A 25,159-nucleotide genomic window follows, 5' to 3' on the forward strand; every position below is an offset into this window, starting at 1 on the left:
GATCTCTCTGCCTCAGGCTGCTATGGCTCATTCCGCGCCGACAGTCTTTCTAAATGCACCTCCTGGGTCCCACCCCCATCAGCTTCCTTCTTGGTCCACAAGGCTGTGTGTGATCCTGCTGCTGCTACGGCTTCAGCGCTGGGGAACCACTAAGCCTAGCCCCGCGGGCCTGCCTTCTGCTGCCCCCGTAGGCTGCACTCCTTCTGCCTTCGGCCTTTGCATTTGCTGTTCCCTCCGCCTGGCATGCCCTTCCCCCACTGAGGGCACCCACCTAGACCCCTGACAGGTGTCTGTCCTCCAGGAGGTGCTGGAGCAGCCCCTCCAGGAGTCGCCTCCTCTGAGTGAAACGCTCTCTCCGTTCCTCGTGCAAACCTCCGGCGCGCTTCCCTGATCACATATGGATGGCGACATCCCAGCACTTGCCCCTGCCTGGCTACCCACTGTCTGTCTGCCTGCCTGCCTGTCCCCACCCCGTACACATAGAAACCCTCTGAGGAAGGCTTCCTGGCTGAACATCCAGAATCATCAGCTTCTGTCGCAGAGCCTGGCAGGCGATGTTGGCTACCGGGCGCGTAGCCTCGGTTACCATGAATGACGTAGGCACCATCCTTACCCCCGTTTTACAGGTGAGAAACCCCAGCTCTGCGTGGTTTAGCTGCCAGACAGTAGAGCTGGCCAATGGCAGTGCAGGCCGTTCTTCTGCCTGAGGGAACGTCACCTGGAACGTGGTCACCTGGAACGTGATCGTCTCACAGGGTAGCTCTTGGATGGTTCTGTAGGGCCTCAGGCAATCCAAGTGGTACAAATTCGGGGTCCCACAGAGGCCAGGCCGGGGACGGGACTGAGGGGAGGAGGCTGGGTAGGATGGTAGCCCTGTGCTTCCAGTAATGAGGGCCATTTCTCAAGGGAGGCCAGAAACCTGGATCTGAGGCAGATACACCCTGGTTTTAATGTTTTTAGGCCATTCAAGCTGTTAGCAGCTTGTGGTGAAAAAGGCACCACCATCTTCACCTTTTGGTCAGAACCCAACTGATCCCCGAGGGGGAATCTGATCTGAACAAGACTGCATTCAACCTGCTGGAGAATTGCCAGCTTCATTCTGGGATGGAGTCCTCCCCTTTTTTAAAAAAAATCCCAGAAGCAGTAGGCACATTTGAAAATTCAAATGTTCAAATACCGACTAGGTATGAGGTAACACCAACAAATTATCATTCATTTTGTTAGAGGTGATCATGGTATTGTGGTTCAATCGGAAAATGTTCTTAGTATTTTAGAAATACACCTTGAAGTGTCTAGGGGTAAAATGTCATGATGAGTATAATTTACGTTAAAACACCTTTGCAAAAAGGTAAAAATGACATAATGTGGAAAAGGGTTAAGACTTTATTAGATAAAGGGTCATGGGGGTTCATTATACCATTCGCTCTGCTTTTTGCCCTAATTTGAAACTTTCATAGTAAAAAATGAAATGACAGTAATGGGAAAGAATATAGGCTTCCTTGAGTTGTTCTGAGATCTTCCTGGCCCCACTGCATCCTGCCAAGTTGTGTGCGGCCACTCGAGGTGTCCATACCTCCAGGATCAGATTGAGCCCCAAAGGCAGGACATCTATGCAGAGGCTGGCCGTCAGCACTCCCCCTCCCCCACCCCACCACCCCCATCCCGCAGTGACTCGCTTCCTTCTGCTACAGCTGGCGGGCAGGTGCAAGTTCTGTGAACTGCATCTTGGCTGGGAGACACCTGCAGTTTAGAGGACCTGTAGATTTTTCTTACGTAAATTGGAGAGTGTCTTCTGGATTGAGGGCAGCTCTGACTGCTCACCCATTGATGACCTGGGACCCTGCTTAGCCGCCTGCAGGTCTTGAGCCCTAGGGCAAGTTTCTTACCCTCCCTGAGCCTCCGCTGTGCTGTAAAGATGTGGTGCTAGGAAAGTGCTGAGTGCAGAACGTGAATAAAGACTCCACAAATACCATCGCTTGTTCTGAACAGCTCAGGTAGAAATTGCTCGGCTGTCAAACTCAGATTACTGCCAAGTTGGGTTTTCTCAGGAGCTGGCCGGGGTTTCCAGGGACCGCCTAGCTTGAGGAATCAGTACGTGGGAAGGATTTGTGATTCCTCCAGGGTGATGATAACCTTTCTGCCAAGTCCCTGTCGGCCCTGGGACCTGGGCGAGAAGAGGCCCAAGTGAAATTGGGCAGATTGGACTCCTGGGTAGGATCCTCTGACCTTGACTTTGGGGGATCCTCAGCTTCCTAGGGCCCCGCAGCCCAGCCCAGCCCCACTAGCAGCACAGGGAGCCACCCCCAACCTTCCCTTGGTGCTTACAGTGTTTTGAGCATCTTCCCCCCGAAAAAGGAGAAATCTCCACGAGTTCTTCCAGGGATGATTAGCCCCTTTCTTGCCTTCCTGCAGCAAAGCCTCTCAAGCCATCCTTGAGGGTATCTTGTGCAGATTGAAAACCAGGCCTGATTAGCTCCTCTGGGCACTAACCTGGCATATCGACCACCTTCCCAAGGAGGAGCGTCTACTTGCTTAACGATGGGTTGAAACTTGGAGACCGTGGAGCGGACTCTAGTATCAGATGGGTGAGCGGAGCCGGAGTGGCTGAGCTCCAGCTGAAGACCCATGGCTCTCCTAGCCTGGTGCCTTCACTCCCCGCACTCAGCGCCCCTCCAACCAAGCTGCAGGAGATTTTGGCCCCAGACTGGGACTGCGCTGGCGGTCAAGTTGGAGCGGCCAGCAGCAGTGTTTGAGCGCCGTCCCCCTCTGGAGAAACGTCTGGCTGAGGCAGTGCATCGGGGGTGGTTCCGGGTGAGAGGACCTTGATGTGACCTTGAAGTGGCCCCCGGGGATCAGCAGGTGCTCTGTGTTCCTTCCTCCCCCCGGTACTCGGAGGAGGATCGCCAGATGAAACACAGGACACCCAGTGAAATCGGAATTTCAGATAAACAATGAATAATTTCTTAGTGTAAGTGTATCCCAAATATTACATGGAAAGGTTTTATTGTATAGGCCGTACTTGAACCCTGAAAAATTATTGAGTCATGAATTTTTGAATATGGAGTTATGAATACTGAAAAATTCATTGTTTATCTGAAATTCAGATTTCACGGGGCATCCTGGCGTTTTATTCGCTAAATCTGACAACACTTAAGAGGGAATCTCCCTGCTGTGCTCCGGCCCTTGGCAGGGCCTTGCGGGGACGGGCATGTCCTCGGGTGTCTCTGAGCACATGGGCTCATTCTGCACCCCGTTCCCGAGCCCCAGGCTGGCGGGAGGTGGAGGTGGGGGATGATTGTACTGCTCCGTCTCTGGGGCCTCGTGGGCTAGCGGCCCGGCCCCGCTCTGGGCCACAGTTTCCTCATTTGTCGTGTGAGGCTTCTCGTGTCCCTGTGAGGCTGAGTGACCCTGTTCCTCCTGCCGCCCTCGCTCTGCTCTCCCCTATTCACCCCACTCCGCCTTCAGTCTGGAAGGAGCATTACTTCCTCAGAGAAAGCCTTTCCTGCCCCACACCGGCCCTGGTTTCCTGGTTCTAAGCCAGGCCCCCAGTGCAGCTGCGCACGGGCAGGACAGGCTCCAGGCTCTGTGGGTCCCAGGGCAGCAGGCAGATGTGAGGTCCCTCGTGCCAAAATTACTGAGTTTCAACATGAAGACAGCAGATCACCACACAGGTCGAGTTCTGACCCTGAGGGACTGCCCAGAGTACACGCCTAGGAGCTGGCCCTGCCTACGAGGGCCAGGCACACACAGGGGTGGGTGGCGTTGTGAGTCAGGAGGGTCCTGAGCGCGGATCTGGGGCCCTGCGCCTGCCTCGGGGCGCACCGAGCAGCCCCGGCCCCGAGTAGCCCTGGGGGTGGGGCCGCGCTGCTACCTCTCCTAGTTTTTCAGAGAAAATGGAATTTGTTTGTTAATGAAATCTTTCTTAAATAGTGGTAACTGATTCATATTTCAGAAAATTCCCGTGAAGGCAAAATTAAGCATCCTCTCTGGAGGGTGGCATTGAGTGTGATGAATAGTTATATGCTGACCTGTGTGGTCACTGGATTTATTGGTGTCTCCCCCACTGGCCCCGTGACCTCCACCAGGGCCACAGCAGTGACCCTGTGTGTTTATGGTCTGTCCCAGGTCCCAGCACCATACTCGGCACGTTGCAGGTGCTGAGATTTCATTCATTCCTGGGAACACACTGTAGGAAGTTTCATGGACCTGCCTTCCCCCACTTAACAATAATACTATCACGAGCATCTCCCGTTATTAAACGTGATCACACGTGTAAAGCCTGAGGCACCACTTGCACTCGCTCTGGGTGGTGATGATTGATGGTTACGTGTTCTCCGGGTCGTCCGTCTCCGGGCGGGTGAGGAAAGCATAGCTGAGCACACCTGTCTGTCCGTCTTCCCAGGACGCCAAGTTTGTGGAGGAACGCAGGAAGCAGCTCCAGAACTACCTGCGCAGCGTCATGAACAAAGTCATCCAGGTGGTCCCCGAGTTTGCCGCCAGCCCCCAGAAAGAGACCCTGGTCCAGCTGATGCCCTTCTTTATGTGAGTACCGGTCACGTTCACGTGCTCCGCCCCACGCGTCCTTCCTTCTCTCTCGTGCGGTTGCATGTGTCTGCGTCCTGGACACTCCAGGACCCGGCTGTGCCCCAGAGCCTGCGAGATGCTGATGTGGAGACTTGGGTCAAGGCATCTGGGAGTTTAAAGGGCTCACGAGAGAATGAGCCCACAAGTGAGCGTTGTTGATTTGAGGCTTGCGAAAAACGCAGGGCTCTGTGGTTTTATACTTTGGTACATTTTGATCAAAGGAAAGCTTGCAGCTCACAGGTGTTCCAGAGCTAAAGTGGTCTCTGTCAGGCTTTCTTCAGCATGTGGGCAGTGAACCCAAGGAAACGTCTCGCAGATTCCCACTGGTGCCGACTTAGATTACTTTCATATTAATATGACCTAAGTATGAACCAACTTAAAACTAGGTATAAATTCCTTGTTCTTATATGTCTTATAAAAGTAAAAAAAAAAAAAAAAAGAAAATTAAAGAAGTTTACACGTTAAGCACTTACAAAATCATTGCAATTCATAATCAGCAGTTAACAGAGCGAATGCTACTTTTTCTGAAACCAAATCTTTGCTCACGACGGTGTACAGCAGCTCCTCCTGAGCTCGGCACATGCCGTGTACCGCGCCGGTGGTCCGCGTGCTGACCACACCTCCCCCGCCATGACTGTCCTTGGGTCACGTCGCTGGGAAACATGTGTTTGGGGTTAGGTGGGCCTCACTGGTGTCACTACGTTATCACTGATCAGTCGCCTCTGTTCTCGTAAGTCTCTCATCACACCACGACATTTACACCCTTGGATTCAGGGAACCCAAATGATGAAGCAGCCTTAGTTTTTATAAAGTCTTCAGATGCCAGAGAATATAATTACACTCGACCCTTGAACAATACAGGGGTTAGAGGTGCCAACCCCCCACGTAGTCGAAAATCTGTGTATAGCTTTTGACTCCCTCAAAACTTAAATACTTATAGCCTACTGCTGACCTTACCAGTGACATAAGCAGTCACTTAACATATATTTTGTATGTTATTTGTATCTCTACATTGTGTTTTATGCATTCGTGACATACTTAGCTTTTGCTTAATTTTTTCAATATTTCTAGGCTCTGCAGTTTATCTGCAAGTTTTTTTCAAATTGTTGCAAATCTCCAAAAATTTTTTCCAGCATATTTATTGAAAAATATCTGTGTGTAAGTGGACCTGTGTAACTCAAACCCATGTTGTCCACGGGTCAACTCTATATTATTTCTAAAACGTTATCATCACAGTGGAAACGATAGATATAAGAATCCGTATAGCTAACCTGTGGGCCTCTGAAAGTGGGTTGGGACTTGTCACTTGAAAAACACTGATTTGCTGGGATGAAGCAAGAGTTTCCTTTCCCCAGAGCTCTTTAAAATGGCGTGCTGAGGGTTTGGGGATCTGTTTTGTCCTAACGGTGATGCTATGACTGAAGCCGGGGCTTATTCCTGCGTCTGTCTGTGGGGGGAAGGGTGTGCCTTTGGCATCACACTTTCCAGAATTTCCAAGTTGAACTTCCAACCAGACAGACATCGGCAGGGCTGCCCCTCTTACCTGCTTAGGGCTTTGAAACTGCAGCCAAGCCACTTGCTTATGTCTTTCTAATTGTTCCAGGACCTTTATGAAAAGATATAATTGTACTGTGCTATCTGTGATAAAAGGATGCCTTTTCCCCGCCCCAAATAGAATATACCATATGGAAAACTGTATTTTTTTTTTTACTCAGTTATTTGTGATGCTAGGGCCTTGATCTTGCTGTTTTGAAAATGCCCCTATAGTTCATGAGAGGAGATCCCCTTCATCTTTTAAAGGCAGCCCCCTGGCCTGTGATGAGTGTTGGAAATCAACCTCTCCGAGTCAGGTGTGTTTTGGCCAAATTTCCTGATGAAAATTGAATCCGAGAGGTAGTCCTGAGACTCCAGTGCTAAGAAAGGCTGCCCACCTCACGTGTGAGAAGAAGAGGCTGCCTCGTACGGGAGAGCTGGTGCCCCTACTGCCAGGTCAGGGGGTCCAGGCAGCTCTGGTGGAGAGTGTGCCAAACATGAGCCTGCCGAATTGTGACAATTGCACTTTAACTCAAGTGTCTCGGCGTGTTGTGCAGTCCCAGCCACTCTGGTTGCCATTGATGAGAGCTGAGAGAGAAAGCTTTGTGCCTAATTAGCAGAGAGAATGTGAGGTTCAATTTCATGGGCTTTAAAAAACACAAAGCATTTTGGTAGGAGATTGTGGCAAGGGACACAATATTGACACGAGACTCCGGACTCAACATTGGTCTCGACCCCAGCTGAAATTAAACAGCTTGCCCTTCGGCTTTCCTTGCAGTTCCACAGTTAGCTGCCCTCTCCTCCTTTGTCTGTTTTGAGTGAGATGGGATTCCAGGTGGGAGCTTGCAGATTGTTTCATGTGGGGGTGATGGAAGGTGAGCTGCAGCCCGGTTTGTCCATGCTGGTGAGCCTCCAAATGATAACTTCCTGTCTGTGCAGCCCCAGAAAACAGCAGGTCCGGTGTCTTAGCTCAGAATCTCACCCTGAGAGAGTCCTACTTAAAAAAACATCTCTCTCAACTAAGGAAATAAACTCCCCAAAGCGTGATTATTATAATCTTGACAGATTTCCTCAGGTCTTTCAAATGCTGATTCAGGGCCCTAAGCATCCCTTTCAGCGACTGAACATGAGTGGACTTGTTGACTAAGGATGGCCTTGCCCTGCTTCCTCCCCTTGCTTATTGAGCATTTACTATAAGCTCTGGCTGTAGGTTTCACCTCATCCAGTCTTCCTGAGAGCCTGTTAATTAGGTGGACACCGTATCTTCATTTTATTACGTGGAGCCTTACAAAGTTGCCAATGAAAGGGTAATTTCATAAGGTTCCACCTAATACTGACAAGGAAAATGAGGCCAGAGAGGTTACTTTGTGACCCCATGGTTACCTACCAGCACATGGGGGGCCTGGGCTGTTTGGTGCCAGAGCCCATGGCTTGAGGACATGGGTGACAAACCCTCAGCCTGTGGATGGAGCCTGACCCTCCAACCTGTTTTATTTGACTATTCCGGTGGGGTTTTGTTATTTGGTTTTTTTTTTTTTCTTTTTTTAATATCTATTTTATATATAGTAGTGTGTATCTGTTAATCACGGACTCCTAACTTATCCCCCACTTCACCTTTCCCCTTTGGTAACCATAAGTTTGTTTTCTTTGTCTGTGAGTCTGTTTCTGTTTTGTAAATAAGTTCATTTGTATCATTTTTTTAGATTCTGCATGCAAGTGATATCATATGATATTTGTCTTTCGCTATCTGACTTACTTCACTTCATAGGGTAATCTCTAGGTCCATGTTATTACTTTTTCTTAATTAAAGTGTTGCCAACATCAAAAACTTAGAAGGTATCAGATTTTTTAAAAAATCATATATAAGGCTTCTCTTGAAAACTCAGAATTGGTCACACCCTGTTACGAACTAAATGTTTGTGCCCCCCAAATTCCTATGTTGAAGTCCTAATCCCCACTGTGGTGGCGTTTGGAGGTGGGGCCTTTGGGAGGTGATTAGGGTTAGATGAGGTTATAAGGGTGGGTCCCCATGATGGGATTAGTGTCCTTAGAAGAAGAGGAAGAGACACCAGAGTTCTCTCCTCTGCCACATGAGGTCACAGTGAAAAAGCAGCCATCTGCAATCCAAGAGGAGAGCCTTCATCCAGAACTGAATCTGCTGGCACCTTGATCATGGACTTCCCAGCCTCCAGAACTGTGAGAAATAACTGTCTGCTGCTGAAGCCATCCGGTCCGTGGTATTTTGTTATGGCAGCCAGGGCAGACACATACCCACCCGCATTCCCCCTGGACCACGCTTGGCTACAGTCAGACAGTTCTGCCCTCTCCCCACTGAGCCCGCCACTCCGCTGCCTCCTGGACACTGAGCCGAGCCTTCCCTGCCACCTGCTGTTAGTGTTTGGCTGTTTTTCTCCCATAGTCACTCGCATGACCTGCCTGGCCCCAGGAGACACTTGAGTTTGCGGTGCTGGCTCTTACCCGCTGCTCAGCAATATAGGCTTTGACTGTGAGGTACCCATGATGCATTGCTCACACTCTGTGCTCCACAGTGTGTTCAAACGAGCTCATCCACTGCTGAGTGTCAGTCAAGGTGGTGCCTTTCCCATACGGGGCGGGAGACGGAAGGTGTACAGGGGATTAAACCTAGTGGGTAGAATTTGCTCATTTTCCTTCACCAAAACCCTTAAAACCTTCAGGCTCATGCAGCCTGGAATCCACTATTCCATGGCACCTGCTTTTACACACACTTTTCCATTTCGTTTTTCCTTTTTAGTGTGTCAGTATTTCACTGTGTTCTGCAAGGGGCAGCATGACTTCCAAGGATTCTGCCATCTGCACAAATCTGAGAGTTGAAGAATCAGCAGGTTCAATTTTTGTTTCCAGATCTCTCTGCCGCCCATTGCCTTCCTTGCTAATGCCAGCAGCAGTCTGAATTAGAAAGTAGGACGGTAGGAAGTGGGCCATTTCTTTTCCATTTTGAACCCTGTGTGTGTCTGGCCCACGTGGGGACCAGAACCTGCCCCCAAGCTAGTGAGCAGACAACACCCCCTAATGCCCTCTTCCTTTGGGGGCCCCGTGTTGTTTGCATCCTCCTGGCATGTTGGAGGGAAAGGCGAACCCCAAGATGTGACACATGGCAGATGTGAGCAGTTACTTAGGGAAATGTCAGGTGCTCCTTTGAAGGTGCATTATCGAAGGGAGACCAGGATTCCAAGAATTCATTCTGCGGAACTGGACTGCAGATCAGTGAAGACTTAAGTGATTTGTGGTGCTGTCATTTAGCACGTTATTAAAACATTTTTCTGCAGAGTCATTCATCCTTGGGAAATGCATCGTGTTCTGCCGTTCCGTGAGGGGAGAGGAAAAGTTCCGGGGGTGGAAGCCAGAGTAATGTAGGTCACAGCACAAATTCTCCACCGGATGCTCAGCAGAAAACACGGTCGATGTTTTCCCCACTCCCCACCCCCATCTGCTGCCATATTTACTCTCAAAGCTGTTAAATATATTTTTGCTGAAATAGGAGCTGCCATGTTCTCCCAGCGAGTGGGGCTTTGGCGTGGGGTTGAGACGCTTCAGCCTGGGTAACGCCAGGATCACGTGGACCCGAGCGGACACGCTGCTTTGCCAGGGGCGCTCACAGGAGTCACATGGTTCCTTCCTAGGACCCTAGACTCACGTTGCTTTTGTGGCTGATCCACACCTTCAGGTTCCAAAGTGGTCTGCCGCGTCCAGCGGCCAGAAAGGGGTGCAGATCCTGTTCAGACAGTTGTGTGGCCAGACTGGCAGACTGGTTAGGTGTGGGCTGTGTTTTAAAATAAAATACCAACGTGAGTGGCTGTCGATGGGAAGAGTGTGCCCCGGCTGGCGCCTCTCCCGCTGCTCCCTCTCGCGTTGCCCCTGGACCTGCTTCGCTGACGCACCTCAGCTTCCTGGCCCTCGAGGGCAAATGAGTCTGAGGTCCCTGGTGTCCAAATGGAAATGCGTGGGGATTTGGGAGTCAGTGCTCTTCCCCACTACCTCTGCCACGAAGGAGGAGGCTGATCTCGGGCAAGGGTCCAGCCTTTCTGAGTCTTAGTTTCCTTATGTGTAAAATGGGAAGATAAGTATTTGACATCACTGTTCTTGCTGGGATGTTAGGTGAGGATTCTGTGTGAGAGCGGGACACAGCAGCTTCTCCGTGTCAGTGGCCGTTGATAGCGAGACTCGTGAGAAAGACCAGGAGAGAAGCCCCACAAAAACCCTACAGACATTTCTCCATCTGTCTCTTCATCCATCCATCCATCCATCCATCCATCCATCCATCCATCCATCCATCCATCCATCTGTGTCTACAGGTGAAAACCTGGAGCGCCAGGAAATTTAAGTGGGTTGCCTAAAGGTCCTTGTGAGAGTAAGTGGCAGGCCAGGGCAAGAGTCCACTGTGCTTTCCTGAGATACAGGGCACATAGTAGGTGCTCATGAAATGCTGACTTATAACATGAATTATTCTGAAAGTCAGTCTTTCCCTTCCTCCTTCCCCTGTGGGGATCTCTCATCTAGATGGAGTGACTCAGGGCCTGCCCCAGGGAAACTGGGTGCGACAGCTAGGCTCTGGCTTTTCTGGGAGCCCAAGAGCTCAGCCAGGCCTAGATGGCAACGCTCCCATCCAGGGGCCAGGCCTCCCCTGCAGGAGGACGCCCACTCCTCAGAAGCTCGTTACCCGGAGGCCCCTCCCCAGGGAGACCTGCCACCTTGTCGCCTGGAGAGATGATATGTAAAATGGCACTTCATCACCTCCATCTGCTGGCCTGGCTATTTCAGGGGCCGTGTTAAGGGATGCAGAGAAAGTGCAGTCCCCAGGGTACTGGTCCTCCACGTCCTCAGGGCTCCCACCCACAGAGATCAGAATGAATCGTTCTTTCTGAAAACGACCAGGGTGACAGCTACTCTTCTCTGATACTGAGGTGGCCTCCCTACCCCCTATGCATCCCACAGGTCACAGTAATTATGTTCTACTCCTGCCATTTCTTTTCTGTGTGGTGGTGAAGTGGGGAGAGATCAGCTCTACAAAGAGAAGGGAGAAGAGGACGATGGTGCAGCTTTTACAAGTCCCAGAAAAAGTGGGGGAACCTGGAACATCTCCAGGGCAGAAACGCTGCTGAGCGGATAGACGGAAAGCCTCTGTCAAAGGGGCTTGTGTTCAGCAAACACCTCTTTCATCCAGTCAGTGTTTATCGAGCACCTACTAAGGACTCAACAAGCACTGGGGATGTAACAGAGAACAAAACAGAAAAAAGAGGATAAACCACCTTTATGGAGTTGGGGAAATGGAAAATGGACAAATAAACATATACTACACTGCTAAACAAGAAAGTCTCTGAAGAAAAGTAATGCATAGTTAGAGGCTAGAGAGTCACAGTCACATGGGCAGTGTTTCCACCAAATGGTCGGGAAAGACCTCTCTGAGGGAAGAACTTGTGAATTTCTGGGGGAAGGGTGTTCAGATAGAGGGAACAGTAAGTGCAAAGGCCCTGAGGCAGGAGCAAGCTTGGTGTGTCAGATAAGGCCAGTTTGGCCAGAACAGAGAGAACAGGGGAATGAGGCTGGAAACGTCACCAGGGCCGTATCACATAGGGCCTCGGAGGCTGTAACAATGACTTTGGGATTTACTCCAAACTGAAGTGTTTGGAGCAGAAATGTGGCATAACCTGGTTTATGTTTTTAAAACCTCACTCTGGATGTGGGGTAGAGAATGGAATCACGGGGGGCCGGGTGGGGAGGCTTTTGTAGGGTCCCGCAGGAGGAGGGTGGTGGCTTGGCCAGGGTGATTGGACCCTGGACATATTTGAGGACTGTCTGTTGGGAGTGAGAGAAGAGAATTATGACACACCCGGGGTCCTGACAGACCAGGGTAGAGATGCACCAAGATATAGATATAGAGATGCACCAAGTTATTCCATACAGACAGCCCTGTATTCAAGTCAACAAATGTCTCCTGAACCCCTACTCCATGTAGGCCCCTGGGGTAGTGGGGAGGTTGCTGGGGGTATTATTACACATATGACAGTGCCCCAGCCCTCGGGGTCAGCAGGTGTGTGGGTCACGTTATTATTCCATGGCAGCATTTCTTTCCCTCATTCCTGTTTTCATTCACTAGGAATTTGCAGAGTGCCTAGACAGGTGTCATACTGCCCTGTTTGTAGCCCAGCTCTGCTATGGACTAGCTGTGTGGCCTCAAGCAACTAACTTAAGCCCTGCCATGCCTCAGAGTCTTCCTCTGTGCAGTGGAGATGTTGCCAGCACCCCTTCGTGGGGCTGCCGAGAGGGTTCCACGAGCGCGTGTATGTCAAGCTCGTAGAGCAGCGCCTCGCGTGTAGTAAGCTCTGTATGTGCGTAGCTATTTTCTACCAGCAGAAAGGGAGCACGGGAAAAGGAGAGTATGGGGAGCAGACGTTTTGGAGGAAGTGATAAAATCATGGTATTAAAAAAAAAAAAAACCTGAAACGCAACAGAAAGATATAAGAAGGAGAAGTAAACATCACACCCCACTCTGCTGTGCTTCGTGCCCCCCACCCCTGTGATCGCTGTCAAGTTTCTTATGTAACTTTGCAGAAATCGTCAATACTTATGTAAGCCAAAGCCAGGCTCTACCCAGCCCTCTGTAGTTTGCCTTTTTAATTTAATAAAGCTGGCTCATTCCCTTTGAAAGCTACAGAGTACTCACTGCAATGGCTGTTTCATAATTTATTTCACCGTCGCTGCATCTGAACACTTAGGAGGTTTCCAGATTTTTCTCCCTCAAACAGTATTGCCAGGGATGTTTCAAATAGATGTACTAGATGTACAGTATGGCAGGTGGGTCTGTAGAGTTTATTTTTAGAAGCGGGGCAGGTGCGTGTTTAAATTTTGACAGATATCACTAACCCCTACCCTCTCATACCAATTTGATACTCACCATTTTGTTAGGCATGAAGGGGGAGGTGTTCTGTCCAGTTATGCAGAACAGCTGCAAAGCTCGGGGGGCCCTCTGTCCTCCACTGGCGGAGAGCAAGCGCTGCCCTTGTGGCCAGGATGCCCTGGAAAGCAGGGCTGGGAGCTGGGGGTGGAAGGTCTTGGAAACCAATACCATCTTGGTCTCCGGGAAGGGAGCCCTTGCAGGTCTCTGAGCTCAGGTCCATGCTTTAGGAGGATCCCACTGGCAGCTGGGAGGGGGGCAGTGAGAGTGGTGGGGAGATGGGGCAGGGTGCTTTCATAAGAGTCGAGAGAAAGGGTGGGAGGGCCTGAACCAGACGATGCCAAGATTTTGAGGCTAAATATCTGGGCAAAAGGGACAGAGGGGAAACTGGTTTGGGAGCAGGCGAGGTGAGCGTGAGGCGTTGGATGTAGAAACCACTCTGTGGGGTCCTGAAGGCAGGAGAGAGAGGTGAGCATCTCCTAGGATTGCAGCCTGTGGCTTGGCATCAGCCGTGAATTCCTGACTGCGTTTCTCAGGAAACATAAGTTTTTCCAGGTCTCAAGGAAAATCAGTCAGGAAATCAGGAAAAAGTATTGTCATTCTCCTGTGAAAATTAAAGTGTAACAATCCCTGGTTTGAAGGAATCCACGCTGATGAGGTAAAAGCAAGAGCAGGAAGTGCCACACGTGGAGTTGAAGGCAAAGGTCAATGGTTCCAGGAACCAGGACAGGAGCTCGTTGAAGAGGAACGGTCATGATCTACTTACTTAGTCTTGCCGTTAGCTGATGCCGTGTCATAAGTAGTGTGTTCATGGCTCTGTCTGCTGCAAACAATGAATCATTCTTGCAAATAAAATAAATACTAGTAAGTTTATGTACATAGTATACTGCTGTGAGTGGCATTCCAAGAAATACGTTTTGGAAGCACAGAAAGTCCTTAAATGGGCAATTTGGACACAGGAGATTCGCGTGTTGCATTATTATCCGAACATGACCCAAGAGTGTTCGCTAGCATTTCCCAGCATTTGAATATTTGCTCTAGGCTACGATTCTTTGTGAAATACCACTGAACTTGATATTTCTTATTTATTAAGCAGATCATGTTAGAGTTCCACAATAATGAATAAATAGTATGAAGAATGTTGGGACTATTTTAAGAATAACTTATGATTTGGGGAATTTCCGAGAAAACACCCAGGGATTCTGACTTTTGCTCTCCAATCCCAAAGAGTCATGTCCTTCAGGATTTTGGAAACACTCCTTGGGAGACAGTTTCCTAATATGAACTGGAGAATGGGTGCCACAGAGGTGGGGAAGGGCGCTCAGAGAAACAGGAGGAGGTGACAGAGTGGAAGCTGGGACAGAGTAGGCCGGGAGCCAGCACAGCAGAGGGGAGGGGAGGCGGAAACTTGGAGAAAGCTGGGTCAGGGTTGCGAGGGGAGAGAGCGTTTCCCAAAGAAGGCTTCCTCTGCATGAAAGAGCTGCCAAATTAACACCTAGTGCCAGAGCAGCAAGAATAGCAAGCTGTCCTCCTTCCTCGCGGCCAAGCTGGCTGAGGAGCACGGAGCAGGTGGCGCGGCGCAACTGTGGTGGCATCCCTGCCACCGAGAACCAGCCATCGAGGGCGGCGGGGGGAGCGCCTGCTAGAGCCCCAGCTGCCTGTCGGGCCTCCTGGAGGGGGCGGGTCAGCTCCACAGCCCTGCTTAGAGATGTGTGCCTTCCACAGGCAGGCCTCGCTCTGCAGGAGCCCACTCGGGGCCTGGCAGCTGTCCACGGTCCTGAAGGACTGTCGGCCTTGTCTCGCAGGACGGGGCAGTTGACTCTGGTGTGGAGACTTTGCACAGGTCGAAGCTTCCACCTGGGGAGTCAGCTCTGGTGACTCTGGGGCTGGTACCTGGCCCCCGTTTCAGGAACCGTGACACTTTAGGGGTCCTGGAATAACTCAGATCAGATCGAGGTCAGCTGGGATTACAGATTCTTTGACTCCTTTTCTGATGTGTTGGTGCTTTGTTTGCGTTCTGTGGGGGCAAAGCACTGACGTCTCACCCCCAGCTCAGAGGGGGACCATGCACAGACTTGGATAAACTGTGCACGTCTTTCTTTCCATTTCAGCCTTTGTCATTGTCTCTTAGCTTCCACCTCTTACCTGCATTATTAATCAGGTGATTATTGGGAAAGGAGGCGCCTCTCCACCAGGACTGGCGCCCTCAATGGGACAGGTATGCCCCAGTGGGAGGCTGCCTCCTGACTTAGTTCTGTGACCTTTCAGCATCTTGCTTATCTGGGTTTGGCACCTTCCCGGCATCCAGGGTCAACAGGGCAGACAAGTACCCCAAATGTATCCCTCTTGACCGGAGGACCATGGCAAACTCAGATGGCTATAGGGTCCAGGCAGGTCATGTAAGTGAATAAAGCCAGTGAGCTGTGACAATAGGGAGGGGTGTGGAGTGGAGCTCAGAGACCCCGTCTAAGAGTTGACCACTGCTCAGCCTAGTTGATTATCATCGAGACTGCAGGTTGCCGATCTGTGAATTTTCCAAGAGATGGCAGAAACCCGTATCTTTTTTTTTTTTAAAGGGGTTTAATCTATCTATCTATCTACCTATCTATCTATCTATCTATTTATTTATTTATTTATTTATTTATTATTTATGGCTGTGTTGGGTCTTCGTTTCTGCGCGAGGGCCCTCTCCAGTTGCAGCGAGCGGGGGTCACTCTTCATCGTGGTGCACGGGCCTCTCACTGTCGTGGCCTCTCTTGTTGTGGAGCACAGGCTCCAGACGTGCAGGCTCAGTAATTGTGGCTCACGGGCCCAGCCGCGCCGCGGCATGTGGGATCCTCCCAGACCAGGGCTCGAACCCGTGTCCCCTGCATTGGCAGGCAGATTCTCAACCACTGCGCCACCAGGGAAGCCCAGAAACCCATATCTTGATAAAATCTGACTTTTAAATTAGTTGGCAACTAGTTTGTCTGTGGGCCAGACACAACAGCTGTGGGCCGCATGTGGCCCACTGTATATCACACGCCTTCTAGAGCCCAAAGGGCCTGCATCAGATGAATCTGTTTAACGCCTGAAGAAATGCAGGGTAGAAGCAGGCAGTAATCCACCCAGTTCCAGAGGACAATGATGACAAGATATCTGCCAGGGTAGCTCTGACCGCAGGCGCTCAGGACTGAGGTTCTGACCGAGGCCTGATGCGTGATGGGTCCACCAGAACAGGCCACGGGCAGTAGACGTCGGCTCAGCATCCAAGTGCATGCAGCCCATCAGCCCCGCCCTCTCCCTCTGTATGGAAGGCACCGTGTTCCCAGAGAGAGGCCCTTGACCAGCCAGATGTTCAGCTCCTCCGGGCAAAGTGCCCGCCTGAGTCTCCCACGTCTTCTCCAGGGTGGTTCTTTTGTTTCTTGTCATCTTTGTGTAACCATAGGCCGTGCTTATTTACCTGTAAAAAGAACGCAGCCAGTAATTATGTGGTTTTCGTCTTAGTAAGAGGAACGTGGGTCCTTGGAGGACAGTTGTGTCTATTCCAGGGAATTGGTCACAGGTTGTTAGGGTTGAAAAGGAAGTCTGGTAATCTCACCTGTTAAGTTCAAGGAACAAATTCTGTTCTTGAGTGCAGTTTACCTGAAGGGGTTTTGTGCAGAGCAGCTGTTGCAGGACATTTTACTATGATTTTGTTCGTGTTGCTCATTTTCTCACTCAGTGCTCCTGCCCTTCTCACCCCTGTTGGGTCTCCTTGTGCCTCTGACTTCATGGTTCTCAACTAGGGGCGTTATTACCTTCTTCCCCAACCCCAGGGACAGTTGGCAGTGAATGGAGACATTTTTGGTCATCACCACCGTGGGTGGCAGTGTGGCTAGAATCTAGTGGGTGGAGACTAGGGCTGCTGCTCTACATCCTGCAGTGCCCAGGACAGCCCCCCACAACAGAGAGCCACCCGACCCAAATGTCAGTCGTGCCAAGGTTGGGAAACCCTGATCCAGCCCAAGAAGCTGGTCTATCATTGGATCTTGTAGAACCAGCTGCAATCCCGTGTGGTTCCATTGCCAAGAAAGAGATAAGAAGGATACACCAAGAAACGGGCCAGGAGCTGTTCTTTCATTAAGTCCCCACATCTGCCCTCTGAGGTTGGTGTTATTGTTGCCTTTTATTCGGAGGAGGAAACTGAGCCTCTGACAGTGACGTGAGCTGCCGTAGTCTCACGGCTGGAGGCGGTGGACTGGGGAGTGTAAGCTGCGTTTGTATGGTTTGTCAGCCTCCACTCTGTGTCACCATTACGTCAAAATTAAGCACATGATACAGCATTCCTAAGTATCTTCTCATGGGCTGTTTCCAAGTTCAGGATTCTAATTGTGGGTCCTCCGCGCCCCTAGGAAAGGAAGCCTGGCTTTGTCACACTTGTCTTTGGCCACCTGCCTCTCCTCTGGAGGGTCTCTGGCATGGGCTACGGCCACTGGTTTAAACCTATCCCCACCATGGCCTCTTACTGTGCACAGCTGTTGTAGGGCTGCTGCTTGGTGTGTCTAAGGTCCTACCCTTCTCCCCCTCTTTGGGATTAACTCCCAAAGTAAATGTTGCAGAAAGGAAGGGAAATGGGGCCGAGGCGGGTTCAGGAACTCATGAGGGCTTTGACTCAGTTGAGAAAAGCCGTCTTAGACACCTGCTCCTTATACACTTTCCACCCCCTCCCCATTCTGAACCGGTTTGCTCACGAGCCTCGGTCCCTTCTTGTTCTTCATGAATCTAACACTGGATGTTTTTACTGGACCAGAAAGGAGAACCGAAGTCCTGCTTGGGCCCTGGGAACACTCTCCTTTGAACACATCATCTGCTGGCTTAGCAAGCATCACTCAGAAGATAAAGCAGGTCACGGACTGAGTAAGAACAGGATCCCTTGTTTTTATTTTTCTTTTTCACACATGAGAACTTGCTGTGACAGAGTTGTGGATGTTTTTCTCACTAGCTTGTTCTGGGAAGGCAGGTTGAGAAATTACTAATGTGACAGGAAGCAAGCCATTCTGTCAGGGTTTGGGATGTGGCGTGTTTTATGACTTTCACATTAAAGGTACAAGCTAACGGCATCATCGTTAAGAGAAAGAGATGCAGTCATGCAGGCCTGAGTTCCACTCGAGGCCATGCTATTTACTAGCTCGGTAATCTCGGATCAGACCCTTTAAGGGCTTTGTGCCTTGACTTCCCCATCTGTAAAATGGGACTGAGAATAGGCCCTCCCTCAGAAGGCTGATTCAGAGCTTTGACAAGACAGTGCTGAAGCACTTACACCAGGCACGTAGTAAGCACTTAATGGGTTAGCTGCGGCTGCAGGAGTGAAATGATTGCTTTTGTTGTTAGCAGGAGGATACACAGCTCATTTCTGGCTCCTTAGAATCAGGGCAGACCTTGGAGCTATGGCATTTTCATGGCATGATGGCCAGAGGAACACACAGCAAGCACACTCATTGAGGATATGTGGGAGACAGTATAGATTTCTCTGTGACTCTCCCAGCCATGGTCACTCCCTTTCTTCCCAAATATCAATCAAGTTGATCTGGGAGGCTAAGGCTCTGTGACCATGTTAGTGTAAAGATGGCAGCCCCATGGCCAAGCCCTAAATTGCCGAGCCCAGTGACCAGGCAGCAAAGTGCCAAGGTTCCTCTAAAGTAGCAGACCTTCTGTTCACCCCAGTAACTGTTCAGTATGATGGATAGATAGCATGATAACAGATAAGCCAGAGCTCTGTTATTAATTTCTTACAGAATTTAAGCAGCAGCTTGGTATCTAACTGAAAGAGCAAGATTTTTTTTTAATTGAAGTATAGTTGATTTACAATGTTGTGTCAATTTCTGCTGTACAGCAAAGTGATTCAGTTATACACATATATACATTTTTTATATTTAAAAAGAGCAAGACTTGGAGTCAGACAGATCTGGGTTCAATGTCAACTGCACTACCTAGTGGCCTGTGACCTTGGCCTCTCTGTGCCTCAGTGTCCCCATCTGTAAAACGGGGCCAGTAGCACAGAACTTGCTGCCTTGCTAAGAGGATTACATGAAGAATCACCTAGTAGGAGCTTCTCCAAGGGGAGCGGTTTTAGCTGCAGTCACATTTCACTTCTTTGTTCAGACTCTCACTGCAGTTTCAAAATGATTTGAGTTGGCAGCTTTGAGATTATTACAATTGCTTGCCCTACTTCATGTCTTTTATTCTTAGACATTGGAGCATCTGAAAGTTTGGAGCAAGGGAAGCCGATTAACTTATTTTTGGCACAATAACCTCCATCCAATTTGGTGTTAGTAAAAAAAAAAATAATAGTAATAAAAGTTTTCTAATATCAGGGGGTGAGACCACAACACACGAGAAGTTGACTGCTGTTTGCAGGCAGAATTATTCTGTTCCACTACATCATAATCAACCTCGGTGACAGCTTTCTTCTCAGTGGGTCAAACAATTTCACAGCTTTCTGCATTTCCCCTTGCACTTTTCAAATGATATCTCTGAGTGGTAACTGAGAATGGTTACTTAATTGGGTGATGTATCAGTTACCTACTGCCACGTGTTAATACTGTGTAATAAACAACCTTGACACCTTGGTGGCATACCGTAATAATAACGTATTGCTCACATATTAGGTGATGGGCTAGGAGGCTCAGCTGATCTTGGCTACATTTGCTTCCATGTCTGGGGGGATCAGCTGGCTGTCAGCTGGTCCAGGATGGCCTTGACTGGGAATAATGGGGCAGCTGGGACCAGCGGCCCAGCCTGAGAATGTATGGCAGAGGGTGAGAACAGGGAAAACCCAAACACTGCAGCACCTTCCAAGCTCTGACTGTGTCACGTTTGCTAACATCCCATGTTGGGCAAGGCACGTCCATAGCAGAGACCAGAGTCAGAGCAGGAGAGCTCTGAAGAGTCATGGGCAAAGAACAAGACACAGAGAGGGTAAATAATTGGGGCCATTTGTTCAACTACCACAGATGAATAACTTGTTCTAGGTAGAAGGTGAAAGGGTGTGGGGGAAACACAGCTGTAAAGTTCTACGACAATATTTCAACTAGTAAGAAGATGGAAGGGAGACCAGTGATTAGAGCCCCAGGAGCCCATAAATCAACAACGGGGCTCAGAGAGGGGTCATTCCACTGCATTCTGGGCAAGGGCCAAGTTAATATCTTTCACATATTGACCAGAGTCCCACTTGCCTGACTTTTTTAAAAAACTTCTTTTAAAAATCAGCATACAGGGAATTCCCTGGTGGTCCAGTGGTTAGGACTTGGCGCTTTCACTGCCGGGACCTGGATTCGATCCCTGGTCAGGGAACTAAAATTCTGCAAGCTGCATGGCGCAGCCAAAAAAAGAAAAATCAGCATATAGTAAAATTGACTTTTTTTTTTTTTTGGTATTCAGTTCTATGAATTTTAACACATGTATAGATTTGAGTAGCCACCATCACAATCAGGATAAAGAACAGTTCCATCACCCCCCAAAAGCTGTCTTCTGCTGTCCCTTTATGGTCACACACTCCCCCATCCCTAAGCCCTGGCCACCGCTGCTCTGTTCTTATCACTTGTTTTGTCTTTCCGAGAATGTCATCTAAATGGAATCATATAGTATCTAAGCTCTTGAGACTGGGTTCTCTCACTTAGCACAGCTCCTTTGAGATTCACCCAGGTTGGCAGGTATATCAGTTGTCTGATCCTTTTTATTGCTGAGTAGTGTTCCATCATATGGATATTCCATAGTTTGTTTATCTGTTCACAAAAGACACTTGTGTTGTTTCCAGTTGTCAACAACTTTGAATGGAGCAAATATAAACATTCGTGTGTAGCTTTTTATGTGAACTTAAGTTTTCATTTCTCTAGGGTAATACCTAAGAGTGGGGTGCCTGTGTTATATGGTAAATGTAAAAACTGCCAAACTGTGTCTCCGAGTAGCTGTGCCATTGTGCATTCCCACAATCAGTGTGTGAGAGTGTCAGATGCTCTGCACCCTCGTCAGTGTTTGGTGTTGTCACAGCTTTTATTTTAGCCATTTGAAAGGATCCATCGTGGTATCTTGTCATGGTCTTCATTGGTATTTCCCTAGTGACTAATGACGTGGAGTATCTTTTCATGTGCGTATGTTTCTTTGCTGTGTCCTCTTTGGGGACGTATCTATTCAAGCCTTGTGCCCATTTTTTAAAATTGGGTTGTTTTACTGTTGAGTTTTTTTTAAGTATATTTGATTTATATAATTTACATGCTATGATGTTTTATTAGTTTCAGGCGTACAACATAGTGATTTGCTATTTTTATAGATTATGCTCCAGTTAAAGTTGTTATAAAATATTGGTTATATTCCCTGCACTGTACATTGCATCCTTATATCTTATTTATTTTATATTTATTTATTTATTTGGTTGCACCAGGTCTTAGTTGCGGCAGGCGGTCTCCTTAGTTGCGGCATGTGGGCTCCTTAATTGTGGCATGCATGTGGGATCTAGTTCCCTGACCAGGGATTGAACCTGGGCCCCCTGCATTGGGAGTGCAGAGTCTTAACCACTGAACCACCAGGGAAATCCCTATCTTATTTATTTTAGACCTAGTCATTTGTACCTCTCAACCCTCTTCCTGTATCTGGCCCCTCCCCCCACCCCTCTCCCCGCTGGTAACCACTAGTTCTCTATATCTGTGAATCGGTTTCTGTTTTGTTATATTCATTTGTTTGCTTTATTTTTTACATTCCACATGTAAGTGAAAACATACAGTATTTGTCTTTGTCTGACTTATTTCACTTAGCATAATATTCTCCAGGTTCATACATGTTGTTACAAATGGCAAAATTTCATTCTTTTTTATGGCTGAGTAGTATTCCATTGTATGTATATACCACAACTTCTTTAGCCATTCATCTGTTGATGGACGCTTAGGTTGCTTCCATATCTTGGCTATTGTAAATAATGCTGCTGTGAACACTGAGGTGCATATATCTTTTCGAATTAGTGTTTTTGTCGTCTTGATATACACCGAGAAGAAGAATCGCTGGATCATATAGTAGTTCTATTTTTAATTTTTTGAGGAACCTCCATCCTGTTTTCCACAGTGGCTGTACTGATTTACATTCCCACCAGCAGTGAACGAGGGTTCCCTTTTTCCACATCCTCACCAACATTTGTTATTTGTGGGGTTTTTTGACAATAGCCATTCTGACAGTTGTGAGGTGATGTCTCATTGTGGTTCTGATTTGCATTTCCCTAATGAGTAGTGATGTTGAGCATCTTTCCATGTGCCTCTTGGCCATCTGTATGTCTTCCTTGGAAAAATGTCTATTCAGGTCTTCTGCCCATTTTTTAATCAGGTTTTTTTTTTTGATATTTAGTTGTATGAGCTCTTTATATATTTTGGATATGTTGAGTTTTGATGGTTCTTTATATATTCTGTATACAAGTTCTTTGTCAGATAGGTAATTTGCAAACATTTTCTCCCTGTCTGTAGCTTGTCTTCTCATTTTCAAAATTTTGTTTTCTTTACAAAGCTTCTAAATTTTGCTGAAATTCAGTTTCTTAATTTTTTCTATTGCGAGTTATGCTTTTGGTGTCACGTCTAAGAACTCTTTGCCTAAACCAAGGTCACAAAGGTTTTCTCCTAGGCTTTCTGATAAAAGTTTTATAATTTTATATTTAGATCTGCGATTCATTTTGAGTTAACTTTTGGATAAGGTGTGAGGATTGGGTTAAGGTTCACATACCTCCCATGACTGTATCCGTGTCCAGGGCCAAGTGCAGGGGGACAGAGAAATAAAAAGCACTGAGGGTTTGTCCTGCCCTTGTGGGACCACAGCTCTTTCATTTGAAGAATATTTCCCCCGTATTAGTTTCCCATGTCCACCGTAACAAACCTACCGCAAACTTAGTGACTTAAGACAGCTCGAGTGTATTGCCTTCGAGTTCTAGAGGTCACACAGGACTGAAGTCAAGACGTCAGCAGGGCTGGTTTCTTCTGGAGGTTCTAGGGCAGAATCTGTTTGCTTGCATTTTCCAGCTTCTAGAAGCTGCCCGTGCTGTGGCATCTTCCTTGCATCACTTCAGCCTCTGCTGCCATCAGCTGCTCTGTGACTCTGACCTCCAGCTCCTTATGAGAACCTTGTGATCACACTGGGCCCACCCAGATAATCCAGGATCATCTCCTCATCTCAAAGCCTTAAACTGCAAAGACCCTTTCGTCATATAAAGTAACAGGGATTAATACAGGACATCTTTAGGGAACTGTTATTCATCTTACCTCACCCTCCCTCAGAGTTCTAGGTGCTTCAGGCCCAGACTGAGGCATGAGAGCATAGAGGAAGGAGAGAAAAGAAACACAGGGGACTTCCCTGGTGGCACAGTGGTTAAGAATCCACCTGCCAGTGCAGGGAGCACGGGTTCGATCCCTGGTCCGAGAAGTTCCCACATGCCTTGGAGCAACGAAGCCCGTGCGCCACAACTACTGAGCCTGCGTGCCTAGAGTCCGTGCTCCACAACAAGAGAAGCCAACGCAATGAGAAGTCCGCGCACCGCAACAAAGAGTAGCCCCCGCTCGCCGCAACTAGAGAAAGCCCGCGCGCAGCAACCAAGACCCAACACGGCCAAAAATAAAAATTAAAAAATAAGAAAAGAAACACGGGTGTCCCCTACTCTTTCTGACCATTAGGAACCCCCTTTCCTGCCTCGTGAGTAGAACCAGAGGGCTTGCCCAGAGCGCTCTCTGTCCACACCCTGCCCACTCTCAGGTGTCCGGCTCCCTTGAGTCCAGGCTGAAGGATTCCAGAGGTTAACAACGGTGAACTCACTTGAGGTTTAACGGTTCATCAAATTCTGGTCACCTTCCCCTGTCCACCTGCTATTATGATTTTTCAGGCTCCTTGAAGAGCTGCCTCGTGCATTCTCTCCAGGTTTTATAGCCTCATTTGGTGGGAGGCCCAGGGTGGGGTGAGATTACTCTATCTTCCCCAGATCTGGACGCCTTCTTTTGCATTTTCTGCACCAAAGTATCATGGGATAGTTGTGCATGCAAAGAAGAGTATGCTATGTAAACATGTATTATGTCAGGGAGTGAATGCTCAGTGCCGGGGAATGTTACTAGGAATTATGATAGCATTTATCGAGCACTTTCTGCCTGCCAGAATTCTCTCTGTCTGCTTGAATTATCTTGCTTAATTTTTGTAATACTCCCTCTGAGGGCAGTTACCATGAATAAACTGAGGCCCAGAGAGGCTAATGAACTTGCCGAAGGATCCGTCCATAGTGAGTAAGGGGGACAGCATCTCGGACTCAGATGTGTGTGACTCCAGGGTCCCAGGTCGTAACCACTCTGTCATGCGGTTTTTAACCACCCTGCCCTAGCAGGGACTGCCAAACCTCTCTCCATGGCCCGGCCTCTCTCCCGAGTTCATACCTTGGCCCTGTCAAGTCGTCCTTTAGCTGTCCTGACACCCTGTTACCACCACCATCAGGCAGGGGTGGCGGGGCCCTCTCCTGATTCCCATCCCCTCGTGTGCTTCCCTCCATCGAGGCCACTAGTGCCTCATCCTGACCTGCCATGTGGACGTGTGTCTCTCACCCGCTCCAGTGTAACCATCCAGAGGGCAGGAACCCCCCTCGCCTTTTATCTCTGCTGTGGAGCACAGGGCTGGGCAATGGCCGATGCTCAGTGAATGTTTACTGTCATGAACCAAAAGCTACTTTCCATTGATTCCCCACAGTGGGGACCTCCCCAGACGAGAGGTCCATTTAAGGAGACTTATCTGATAAATCCAGAAGGGTTCCTGTTTGGGACACTGCTCCTCTCTGTTTTCTTTTTCTTTCTTTCTTTTTTTTTTTTTTCAAATTAGTATAGCAGAGATAGGCCTAGTCACCAGTTAGCTCAAATCCTGCAATATTGTCTCTTCCCAGACCGACTGATCCCTGAAAGGAGCCACCACTTCAGATTCAGCCACGTCACCCGGTGCTCCTGCCGTGTGTCAGGCCTTGTGTTATGCACTTTACAGGCAGGACCTCATTTCATCTGCAATTCTAAGAGAGGTGGGACCCATCCTTATTCCCAGTTTGTAGATGAGGAAGTTGAGGCCTCGAGTGATTGAAGGACTTGCCCAAGATCA

The 25,159-nt window shown here is 48.8% G+C and overlaps 1 protein-coding gene and 1 non-coding gene across 6 annotated transcripts in view; one reads left to right on the top strand and one right to left on the bottom strand.

The window, feature by feature from the left end:
• Positions 1–25,159, top strand: part of SNX29 (sorting nexin 29) — a 565,105-nt gene that overhangs the window by 502,573 nt on the left and 37,373 nt on the right. For all 5 annotated transcript variants that reach the window (XR_011076885.1, XR_011076887.1, XM_068565494.1 and 2 more), the window contains one exon: positions 4,403–4,542. Coding sequence is in view for 3 of the 5 variants with exons in the window: in XM_068565494.1 (XP_068421595.1) it covers positions 4,403–4,542 (140 nt within the window). In the remaining 2 variants the exon portion in view is untranslated. The remainder of the gene's footprint in view (positions 1–4,402; positions 4,543–25,159) is intronic.
• On the bottom strand, positions 21,528–21,600 carry TRNAG-CCC (transfer RNA glycine (anticodon CCC)). The gene has a single exon. It is a non-coding gene; the product is annotated as a tRNA-Gly (tRNA).

This window comes from Eschrichtius robustus, chromosome 16 (genome assembly GCF_028021215.1).
Source record: "Eschrichtius robustus isolate mEscRob2 chromosome 16, mEscRob2.pri, whole genome shotgun sequence".
In the NCBI taxonomy this organism is placed as follows: domain Eukaryota; kingdom Metazoa; phylum Chordata; class Mammalia; order Artiodactyla; family Eschrichtiidae; genus Eschrichtius; species Eschrichtius robustus.